At 40.2% G+C, this 12776-nt stretch overlaps 2 protein-coding genes across 2 annotated transcripts in view; one reads left to right on the top strand and one right to left on the bottom strand.

Moving 5' to 3' along the window:
* Positions 1-7451: 7451 nt before the first annotated feature.
* On the top strand, positions 7452-10312 carry LOC128297899 (pro-resilin-like). Its single transcript, XM_053033614.1, has 2 exons — positions 7452-7469; positions 9293-10312. The coding sequence occupies exons 1-2, from the start codon at positions 7452-7454 to the stop codon at positions 10310-10312; spliced, it is 1038 nt and encodes a 345-aa protein (XP_052889574.1).
* Positions 10313-10574: 262 nt separating this feature from the next.
* LOC128300832 (phospholipase B1, membrane-associated-like) overlaps positions 10575-12776 on the bottom strand; it is a 3869-nt gene continuing 1667 nt past the window's right edge. The window contains exons 3-6 of the mRNA XM_053037046.1: positions 11595-12195; positions 11393-11521; positions 11118-11279; positions 10575-11049 (exon numbers count right to left, since the gene is read on the bottom strand). Coding sequence (XP_052893006.1) covers positions 10575-11049; positions 11118-11279; positions 11393-11521; positions 11595-12195 — 1367 coding nt within the window. The remainder of the gene's footprint in view (positions 11050-11117; positions 11280-11392; positions 11522-11594; positions 12196-12776) is intronic.

The raw sequence follows: 12776 nt of genomic DNA on the forward strand, positions 1-12776 counted from the left end.
AAAACTAAAAACCATTTAATAGATGAACATACTCGCAGAACAAAAATGAAGTGTGTGTATCACGTTGTATTAGTTGATAACTTTAATGCGATTGAAAAGCACTGAAATGAATCTTATGTAATACATTATTATAGTGGATAATTTTAAATAGATATTAGAGCAATGAATTAAATTACGTATTTAAACTTTGGCATCTAAGTATAAAAATTTTCTGTTTCAATCAACATTAATTTTAACTAGCAACTGCCAATCGTGTTTTTGTTAAATAAAATAACAAAATCGTAATTCATCCACCACACCACAACAAAACAACGTCACACAACTAGCGGTTTTAGGAATTTTTGCAAGTAATTTCTGTCATAACCCTTCTAAATGTTTTGCATTGCAGGCTAACAATTTCGCCAAACCGTCACTGCGCTGCAGCTAAACAGCCAGCCAAAGAAACTGAACGCTGAAATACCAATACATTATCATACACACTGGAGATCAACATGCAACTAACGAATTGCTCCTTTCACCAAAATTCAAACCTTGCTTCCCCAAATTTCGCTTAAACACTCATATATCAAACCTCCCCGACGTTGTGACAAGAGTGGTACTAAGAGTTTGTTTGAGTTCAACATGCTCGCCATCAATTAAATAATCAATCACGGAAAACCCAGAAAAACCCACTCTCGCCCTTCTTACTATCTGCCTATGGTGATGACAGGGAGAGTAAATGTGATTGAATATTGTGACAGCAATGGCTACTACTAGCATACACACCTGCTCCAACTGTTGGCAATATTATGAAGTGTCCGTCCTAATGTCAAGGCAATATCCACCAATGTAAAACGGTTTACGAATCTAAATACCTAACCATGATACCATGATAACTCGTATCCATTGAGTTGATCCTTACTTTTACACGCCTTTGTAACGATTATGTATTAGACGCGACCATACGTATCATACGAGACGAATATTAAATGTTTTCTTCTCATTCTTTTATTCGCTTCTCCCTGGTTGAGAACGAGATTTTAGAGAACTGTAATGACCCTTTTCAACAATTGATTCCTTTCTGCAGGCTTAAGTCAATTGCGATGATAATCATCTACATTATCATGTGAAAAGGTTACTGATGATTCGGCAATTCTAAAAAAATTCACTTTGAATGCTGAAATGTATTCAATTTAGGTTAGAAGCGTTTGCGAACACAACACACGAAAAATATAGTCCCTGTACCAAGCCCAACAGTAAGGAAATCCTACATAAGCTTTTCAAGGTGGTTAGGGAAGGTCAACCTTTTTTTACTCAATTGTATGTTCGCGTAATTTTGGTATTCGCGTAAATTTGGTTTCGCTCTTTCTCCAATGCTAAAACGTATCCATTCCAATCCATTGACATTGTTCGACATTCAATATCCAAAGACTTGTTGTGATAGTACATATTATTGCCTTCTTTTTTGTCGTGACTGCAAGAAACTCATCATTCTGAAAATCGTTCTGGAACGTGGCACATAAAAGCATTTCTATCATACACAATTAAGTACAACAAAGCGTCTGTGCAATATATGTTTAAGAATAGTATGCAAAAAAAGTATTTTAAGGTTCATTGTTAAAGAAAAAGTGCAGACACAACCAACGAAACAGTTAAACAATTCAACATTCAAGACGATGAACATTGAAAAACTGTTATACTTATTTTGCCAAACTTATTATATTTCATTGATCCATTCTATTGGTCTACTCTAACTCTACATTGTCAGCCATCGAAAGACAGTAGTGTTATAAGCAATATTTTAAAACCCCTTTTACACAGCATATATCTGCAAAAGCATTTTGAATCATCGCCCGACAAATAACTTTCAAGTGATTCCACATCAAACAATTACATTGTGAAAGCTAGATGATTGTATTACATCATTATGTCGATGAGAGATCTTCATTAATTCCGATAAGATCCTTTTAAATTTCCAACGTATTCTTCAGACGCACAATAACCCACAGCTGCTTTCCTATTCATTAATAAAAATACCTTAGCTTTACGAAAGTTTATCTTTGTCCACATTGCAGCTGAGTTATGTTGCCATGGCCATTGGATTCATACCATTTCTGGTCGTCTAGCCGTTTAGTTGTCACTTAAAGTTCAAATTCCAAACATAACCTAACTACGGTAAAATACGCATCTAATGATTAAATGATGCTCTAATTCTCATTGTTGACGACTTGAATGTAAGTCGGAAGGCTTTTGCTTCTATTATCCGCATTGCGCAACTACAGTGATGCCCGTGGAGTGGGCATATTGTAACGAAATTTAGTGTGCCCTAAAGTAATTTTGTTACACAGACCAACACTGTTTAAATGGTACTATTTAGTCCAATCGCAGTTACAACGGAGAAAAACAGGTTTCATCTCTAGTGGCATCATAGTGAAAGGAATATTCAAATTTCGGGAGGGCCATGGAGGCATATTTTGTTGCCGTATCAGAATCTAGAGTAAAACTATCCTAGCCCCACCCTTTCGGATGAACGAGCAGCTATTAATCACATTTCCAAATACACTTTGTTCAGCGCATTTGAATTACGCAATTGTTACATCTCGTAGAGCAATACATAGAAATTCCTCACTATATGGCAATACTAACTCCGTTTTGCTTGTACGATATTTGTTAATTGGATGTGATTGATTGATACTTCATGAAGTTTCGGCTAAACATCGGTTTGGGTTGATCATTAACCTAATAAAGATGGTCCTTAAACATAGCAGGAAAGTAGATATCAATTCATAATGGTGTAATTTAATGGAGGTATGAAAACAAAATAATCCGTGAACCTTTGTAAAATGCAACATTAACGGAATGTTTTAATTTTCTTCAGTTCATGGAGAATGAAGAGTCATGCCCTTCATAATAGATGAGAGATCATTGGAGTGCATTAGGATATGTATGTTTAGTAGTCAATATAAGTTTAGTATATGATTAATTCGTTTAATAATTCAAATAAAGTGTATCCAAATAGAAAAAATCTGGTTCCTCGAAACGAAGAAGCTGGTATCTTCTGAGCATGAGCAATTTCATGTTCAACTCTTGCCTGCTGATTGTATAATTTGTCCCACCAGTCATTCAGGTGACAACAAAGAGCAATTTCACTAAACAGTACAACTAAACCAACCACAGGTGGAGAAGAAACAAATTTAACTCACTCAATTTTCGCACCCTTTGTGCTTCCCTTTTACTGGTGCGACAAAAATTAACCGCTTCGTTGATAAAAAGCAACACGAGCAGCATTTCTGTCTCTTATGGAACACTCAACGAACCAGTAAGACGTTAAACCTTCTTCAGTTGCTGCTACTACACTGCTGAGCCATAGCTTAATGAGTGACTAAATGGTGAAGGCGTGAAGTAGTACGACACGAATTACGCCATTTACTTTAGCATTGCTGAACACATGAACATACACATGTTTTAGAGGAAATGAGAAGCGCAAATCAAAATCGTTTGGCGAGTCGATAAATGTGTGATTTTTTCATATTTTTTGTTTTACTTCTGTGTATACATTCTTTTCGCAAAACTCGACAGCCGGAACGAAATGCATAATTATGCAATTATGTAGCAAAGAAGAGGTAAAATAAAACTACTTCTGCCAAACGTAAAAAAAAACCTCCATCCCGTGGTGCAACGGTACACTGCAAAGTGTTTCGGATAAATTGGATTTATTTGCTCTCTCTTCCTCTTTTTGTTTCCTCCGCATTTTCGTTTCTTTCCTCCTTTCTTCAATGCGATTGTGGTGCATCATTCCCGCATCTTGTACTAACTTTGAACCGTTCCGCCCGTCAGTGTCATGTCGGTTGCATCATATGAATATTTCGACTACACACGACACGTGCAGAAAAGAAAAGAAAATCAGATCGACTTTTTGCTTCATTTTCCATCACCTCGCAAAGTGCTCTGCATTTTGGGATGCATTTTTTGCTACCCTGCTTCTTCGACAGCGAGAAATGGAAAAGAAGTGTGTGTTTAATACGATTACATAAAGCTGATAAACGGAGCGTTCGTTGTTGCGATAATAATGTGGCACAATGTGCGGATTCTCCATATTTAGAAAACTGAAAGCGTCTCCAGCCAATTAGGCTTGCGGTAAATTGTGTTAATCGTTATGAGAAAAAATATGCAAATACAATTCGTGTAGTATGAAACGATAGGAAAATTCAATAGTTATCAAGCACGTGATAGACAATGGAATGATGATGTTTGAATATTTATTCAAAACGCATTTCTTTATTATTTCAGGAAATAAGCCTAAATAAGAGGGAAAAAGATCAATTCAAAAATATATTATAAAGCGAAACTTATCTATTTCACCAGGCGTTTAATAAACGAAAAATATATTACATACCCATACATACTTACATTCAATCATGCAAAACATGCAAAACCTTATGCTCTTCAACATTTGTGTTGTAATATTTGTTCATTGATATTTCATTCGATACAACAACAATTAATGTATTTCATCGTGATCTTAGCGTTGTCACACATAATTGCAACTTTTTCCTAAACCACGGAACTTCATAACAAAAACAACAACAACAATCACAAGACAAGTCATCGTAAAATGTCGCGATCGCTCACGTAAAGCAGGTGCGTTTAATTGACCAAATCGTGCAGTTTGGCTTGGGGAAGTGTATTTATTTGGTTTATTTCTACCGCTTATGTATCTTCTTTCCAAACTCTTTCTTCTTCTTTCCAAACCCATGTTAAATACGTTTTGCTGTTCGTTTATCCTCTTGTTGGCGACCGTATGATTGCTGATCTATTGACAAACGTAGAAACAAACAGTAATTTACTAAACAATTACGAACGGGAAGGCGAATTACTTCCAACCGCATGTTAATGTCACTCCCAACAAGAGAATGTTCAGGGGATTCCCTTTTATTTTTGTGCACCATCAATCACAGTGGCATCAGATATATGGAAGAGTTTTTTTACGGGAGACACATCTTACTTAACCTGCTGTCTGTCGGTCAGCCTGACGGTAGGCGCTTCCTTTCAACAGAACTCCGGTCAAACAGCTTTCGTTTACTTTCCATGTTGAGCATTTTCTTCTCCTAAATTGCATAATGTTCCTTCGCCATCAAGACATGTCGGAATTGTGAGTTTATCACAACTTATTACACCCTGTTCACCCAGAAGTCAGCAAATTCAATCGACCTTTTCGGACGATCATGCTTCAAGCTGCGATTGGCAGATTATGTTACGCGGCGTCAACGCGTTCAAGCCAGGTGAAAGAACTTGTTCAAGTCGGATCCAACCGTAAAGCGGTCGACCATCGGTCCAACCCCGGGAAAGGTTCCGTTCCATAGACATTGTTGGAACATTGGATCAATTCCAGGTCCAGCGCTTCCCTTCACTTTATCTTCGTCAACTCCCAACATTCATGGGCCACTAGGCCACGAGCACATTTCTTCTTTCACCGCCAAGCGATTATGCAATCAGAGTGCCTCTCCGGTAGTCCATCAAACAATGGGTCCTAGTGAGTACCATGAGTAGCCCATGTTTGAGAGAGAAATGAAAAGCGTACATAATTTTACCACATTTTCGGCAATCAAGGGTATTGTATCATACACGTTGCTCTCCCGTACGATGACAACATTGGCAACCTGCTGCAGGACGGAGATACAACTTCCGCTATGTAATCGAATGTGTCACAAACGCTTTCGGTCAATTCGGATATGTGCTCGAGGTCTTTTTGTGTTTCCTTACGGCCGCTGTTAGTATGTGATCCAGTTCAATCGTCTGATCAATTTTCTTAAAACTCAATCCGTCGTCTTTCTGTGGGATCACTTTCAAATGACACAAACGCACTGAAGCTAACGAGCCATAAGATAGGAGAGCACACAGCGAGGCAGTTGTCGTTTGTCACAAAGCTTTTGTTATAAAAATCACAAGATATGATGAATGTGGTGTGGTTTTTGTTGTGTATGTTTTCCTCGCTTTCCAATCCCCCAGAAGTGGTCAATCGCCGCATCAGTAGTGTAATGGGTCGTGTTCGCTGATCATCCACGGTCAGAAGGGGCTTGCATAATAGCTGTTTAATACATGTTTTATGAAACGGTGTAAGAATGAAACGGTTTCGTAATTTCGACAAGAAAAAAGGAAGAGCGAATTAATGCAACTTGACTGTTGGATCTGAGAAGCTCAATGAAACTTGGTTACTGAATAATTGTAATTTCTGAACTATTACCAAATATTTTAACAAACTTCCATTGTCATTGGTTTGTTGTTCAGCAAAATGTTTATTCTCTTCCAGTTTTTGGGTTCTTGTGTACATTTATGAATACAAAACTATATAATGTAGGCTTATTTGCCAGCGTCATCTGTTTTCACCAAATAAATATATACACTCAACCCACATGACGTTTCACTAAACTAATACAAATGGCATTAAACCCATATCTAAATTTCTATTTCATCTATTTATACGTGCATGGGTCATTTTTGACACCATGTCTCAAAACCCAAATAACAATGCAAGTGACTAACACAATCTTATATCGTTACTTGTCAAACGTATTCAACAACAAGCTCAACAATTGCAAATCGTTGCAAATGTCAAATACGCATCTCATATAAATGCGATCAAATCATAAGTAGCTCAGCCAACTTTTGCCCATTAGCGCTCAGCCATCTTTCCCCGATGGGTCGTAATGAAAATAACAGACCTTTCGCAGCGGTCATTATCTTTCGAAAATGTCGAAGACACAGGGTTCCCGTTCACTGTCGCTTTTCCAGCACTCCTTCTGAGTTGTCCTGTGCATTACGCAAGGATTGTATGCCACGTTCAGGAACGGAATCGAAACGCAACTTCTCTGTTTGAAACATTCCAAGGTATCGCATCCAGAAATGTAATCCAACATTGGTGTACAACATCTAGATGAGGGTTCCGCCTAGGATACGTGCAAACAGGTGGCTCCAAACACGATTCCCTAAAAACTGAGCCTAAAATTTCCACGCGGTACACACTTTGACGCGTAATCCAACTGTGAACTGCTTGTGTGTCCTACTGAGGTCAAAAATACTCTTGTGGTCTTCCCTCCCTAACCAGTGAAAGAAGCCGACATTGCAGTAGGAGCTTCCACAGTTTCCACCCTTCCGGTTGGTCTGGAAGGAGATGCTTGATTCGCTCTTTTTTCTGTTCGCACCACAGCCCACGAGATAAACCATGTACCACCTCTCGAGAGATCTGCGCTCCACGCAGCTAGATTGCGCAGCGCTGTGAAGGCACTGTGCGTATAAAAGAGATTGCTTGCCCCCGGTAAGCCATCAGTATCGTGTGCAGAGCCCAACTGTTAAACTATCCACCGTGCTGCTGAACTTTCCAACCGCCGGGCTCTCGACCTTGCCAAAATCTTGTGTGCCTTTTTGATCCGTTTAAAACGCTCGGTTAAACTCGCGCTCAAAGTAAAAGGGAAATGAATCGATATAGTGCGGTAAGTGAGCAGCTCATGTCATGAAACGGAAAGTGAATCGCCAACTGAGAGATCTGCAAATAACGTGGTTTATATTGAGTTCAGTGGGGTACCTTTGGACAGCAACACGCAAAAAATCGATCAGTGGTCATGAGACAGTGAAACTACAATACCGGATGCACAGTTGGTTCAATTTCGATGGGAATACCCTTCCAACCCCACAAGCGATACACACTCTGCCGCTCAAAGAGAAAGTGATCAAATCATCTATTGATAGGAAGTTCAAAAACCACCAATAATGTGTGAGGACCCTTTTTCGTACTACTCACTTCAATTAGCTTCAAGCAGAAAAAGAAAGAAAGGTGAAATTTGCTCACGTCAAGCGATGTACCATTAAAAGTGTTATACCGTGCTTATTTATACCGCAAGGAATCTAATGTGTTACGACTACGTAACAAGAGGACATATTTCAAGCACAAGTGTCAACAGTGCTTTGTAGGTAAAGGACTTAAAGATGCTGAAGAGGAAGTACAGAAGCAAAGTAACCGTACACTTAAGATTTTATTGCATTTGAAACACAGTGGACCATATATCTTCAAGATTTTACGAAACATGAGCTGAAAATGAACATAAGGAAGTTTACCATTTTCCAACATTCTAAAACTTAATTTCAAATTAATCCAACAGATTAGGTACACGGTCGGGCCATTCTCCTTCCAAAAAAATCTTGTACAAAAATGAGAAATACAATAATTAGCGCTGTTAAGGAACTGTAACTAAAACTCACGATGTTATTTTTACATTTAATTTGTGTACAGACAATTTAATAAGATATCGTTCGATAAATCCTAAACCTGCACTGTCGAACTTGCACTGAGCGCTTATTAAAACCATACATCGTTGCACAGAATCCGGTACCATTTGACAATACGAAAATATTTACAAAAGATAGATGAAAGGTTAACTGGAAGTTGTACAGGCGTACTTTCTTCAACAATAGCTAAAATGATTATGTCACTATACGTCCGGTAATCCTGTAGGTAAAACCACCCTGAGTGATTCTCTTTTTACTTTCACTTACGTCGATTAACTGGAACATTTGGAAGATGTCGTTTGCAGATACCATTCAGTTTGATGATTATCGGTCATTTTCGACAAACATGATGATCACCAAATGATGATTTTTCATTATATAAAAGGGAGGAACACATCAAGCTTCAACTTATTATCCATGCTTGTTGCTCTTTTTATTACACCACATCATGAGCTCTCCCGCGGGCATGGTTAATCCTGTTTTTAAGGTGATCATGCCGCAACAGTGTACTTGTGTATCAACACCTTTCCAAATATACCAGCTATTGCGTACCAGGTATTTAAACTCGAGAGAAAGGAGTTTGGTCACTACTTCTTCCGAGTGTCGGTTTTGGTTGATGTTACGCAAGCCAACCACTTGGGAATTGCAATATGAGCACTGTTTCCCCGTATGGATGACGGTTTGGAAGGAAGCGTGGGTTTCTTTAGCCCGCCTATCTCCGAGATTTCTTATTAACAAATTCGAACAAGTAAGCAATTTCGCATTGCTTATACCTTCAACTTTCGGACCGTACACGATTTAATCCTGAGAGCCCTTGCAACGATAAACCTAATGTTTCATTCGTGGGCAGAAGAGAGGCTCTAAAGTTTGCATTTTATTTTCTCAAAATCTAGTTGCGATTACAACTAGGCGTACTTTGCAAAAGTTTCTCTGCTCTCTATAATATAACCACTTCATCTGATCTCCCAGTTGTTCTAATTCTAAATCACAGGTCACTAGTAAACAAACCTGTTCTATTCTTTCGTTACAGATCTTGTTGCTGGTCAGTGCAACGCTAGTCTGTGCTGAGCCTCCAGTTCATGGTGGTTATGGCCACGGTCACGGTCACGGTCACAGCGGCGGTGGTTACGATGATGGTGGTTATATTTCTGTTAGCCCCGGCCATCAAACCTCTGAGGGACTGCATGTTGATCACAGCCTGCTGCACAAAGTGAAGGAAGCACTTCTGGATCATGAGAATTCCGGCTCGCACGGAGGTGGTGGCTATTCGGGCTCTATTTCATCCTCATATGGACCACCATCAGGATCGTATGGACCACCCTCACCTGTATATGGAGTTCCATCTTACTCCGGACATGGACACGTCAAAACTACTGGTATTGAGCTAGGACACGTTCAGCAAGGTATTCAAGTGGCTGAATACTACAAGGCTGCTCACGGTCCATCGCACTCATCGTACTCCGTGCCGGCTTACGCATCTCATTCATCTTCCTATTCGGCCCCTTCGTACTCATCGCATTCCTCCTTCACGCCGTCTCATGGCTATTCTTCTGGAGGCTCTTCGTACTCGTCTTCTTACTCTGCTCCATCTATCTCATCTCATTACTCTGCTCCATCCGTCTCATCACACTATTCTGCCCCTTCTGTCTCATCTCACTACTCTGCACCTTCCGTATCTTCTCACTATTCTGCACCAGCCCTTTCTTCTCACTATTCTGCTCCATCTGCCTCATCACATTCTTCCTTCGGTGGATTGTCCTCCTCGTACGGCGTCCCTTCACTTTCCTCTAGTTACGGTGCGCCAGCTGTTTCTTCCCACTATTCAGCACCATCCTACTCATCTCACTCAGGCGGTTCCTATTCTCATGCCTCATCGCACTCATCCGGCCCATCATTCGTTGCCATCCCATCATCCTCGTACGGTGTTCCGTCCTTCGGTTCCTCGGGACACCATCATAGGCCATCGCATGGATCGTTCTCCTCTTACCGTGCACCATCATCATCATACGGACCCCCACGTTCAACTTATGGTGTACCTCATAATCACTAAACACTTCCACAACGCATCGTCCCCCGTCTAACCAAAGGACGTGGTGTTATCTAAGTCAGTTCAAAAAATCCTTCACATCCACGAGCACACCATCATCCTAGAATTATGAAGAATTTTCTCAGCGCACCATTTTCTTATTTACTCAAATGTTGTAAAGTTGTTTGTTGTATACAATTATAAGTGTACAGAACCATCCTACACGATGGAATTATTTAATAAAACCAATGAACATGTCATAATAGACCAGCTTTTAACATTTTATTCAGCTATTGTAATACGTCTTTATAAAAGGGTCTTCTGGAGATGGACATTTAAAATTTTCGAACAATTCTCTTAGCACGGTAGTCTTTAGACGCGTAGGTTCCAACATGTTATTCCACAGCCCGTTCGCCGATACGGCATGTCCCTTCTGGCTGAGATGTACACAATCGATGGCCATGATGGAAAGATCTGGTTTACCATCACGTCGATGGAAAATACTCGCGTCTCGGTAGAAAGGCTGATATACGACGGTAAAATCGTTACTGTGAAACTCGGACCGATGACTCACTCGTTCCATGATCTTAACGAAACGACGTTCAAGCTGACGGTAGAGATTCCTTTGACTGGAGTATTTCGGTCCGTACAAACAGGAACACTCAATAGGGCGCACAAATTGGCACGTGAGTGGAGCTTGCACTTTATCGATGGAGAATGACAGATTTATTAAAGGCGACGGGACAAGGTTGACCAAGGTTCTGAAAGCAGCAAACCGTAAAAGATATAATAGGCATTCACAAGCATTTTGTACTCCATATTTCATTACCTAGGCATAACCTTTTTAAGGTAGTGGAGAGTAGTTAGAAGATACTTCTCTTGATCCCGATTGATCCATTTGGTAGCATTCGTTTGATAACAAATATCCGAGCAGAAGTCGTTCCCTCCTATCATTAGAGTGAGAAGCTTCCAATGCTTATGCCAATTGACGCTATAATAAATTAAATATAATGTACGTAACATCCAAACGTTCAACAGACTTCCTACATTTTCATAAATTAATGAAGCTGTTTAGTATTTTCTTACTAACAAAATAAAGCTTACCGTGGATCAGCTTTCATTCGCTCCACCAACGACGCGGCATTATACGGCATATCACTCGTTGTCGCTATAATCTCCGCTACATTAAACTGCGACGGAAGATGTACATTGTATGAGTCCGCAAATGAATACCTAGTACATTAAAGAACAGAGAAATAAATCCTTGAGCAAACCTATCCAACAAGTTTCCCAGTTCTTTCTTTACCCAAACAATTTTGGATTGAACTCTTTCAGAATGTTGGGCAGCGTGAGATGCGTCCTCCAAGTTTCCTGACCGCCGATGCACCATGAAAGCCCCCTATTGTCGATCAACAGCTCCCAAAACTGTCGAGAATTAGCACCGGTGGCACTGGTCAACGAGTCCCCTAATGCTGCCACTATGTCGAAATCGCCCGGACGCAATCGATGTACGCTGGTTGGCGGGGATGGACTTCTGTATCCACGGACATCACACGGGAACGGAACATACGGCGGTACACGCGATTGCAGCGATACACCTTCATCACGCATTCCCGTTGGGCCAAGCAATCGATTGTACACTTCGCGAAGTCCACGGTACATCATCCGGACCGGTTCCGAGGCGTCCAAGCGACTAGTAACAATGTGATTCTCGTACTCTTGCGTACCGGTGAGATTTTTCAGTATATTTCCTCGTTCTCGGTTGATTTGGTTGTTGTATGGCAGGCTTGTTAACATTGCACTGCTTGTGCTATGCAATACGTTTTGGAATGTGCACAGTATCAGCACCAATAGTGTCGTGTTCCAGGAGAGCATGTTGTTTACTACGTGCCGATGCATGGTCCGTACTATCCTCAGAATTCGACAGTTAAATTGAAATATTTAAATTTAGTTAATGGTTTAAACTATCAGAAAAACAGACACAACAGTGGGACGTGCAGGGGCCGATAACACTTGATGTTTCATCCTAAATGCACTATGGGATGGAATTGGTATTGGTAGGGATAGCAAAAGTGATTTTTAGGAAAAAATGCCTTCTCTTTCCATTAAAATAGACGCAAACATGCAATTTTTTTTAAGTTACTAAAGTCCTAGCTCACGTGTGGATGGAAAATACCACGTACGTATCGTTACGAAACGAACTGCTTTTTGGGTTGAAATATTTAGCACAAATTCTCGGCAACCGTTTCGTACGTGAGATGCATTTTCAGGAACGGGGATGACGAAATTGTTAACGATGCACATGAAGGCAACCGAATGCGTGTAGGTACTTTTGAGGGCAGGCCTTAGTACCAGAGCAATCGAGTTCCAATTGGCGCGATTTGTTTGAAATTGATACAGTAGCCGTATCTACAAAAGCAATGGAAAAATGAACTTCACGCAATCAAAAGACAACCGTACAGGCATGCCCATATGCAATCATAGGCTC

The sequence above is a fragment of the Anopheles moucheti genome, chromosome 2, assembly GCF_943734755.1.
Source record: "Anopheles moucheti chromosome 2, idAnoMoucSN_F20_07, whole genome shotgun sequence".
Taxonomy (NCBI): Eukaryota; Metazoa; Arthropoda; class Insecta; order Diptera; family Culicidae; genus Anopheles; species Anopheles moucheti.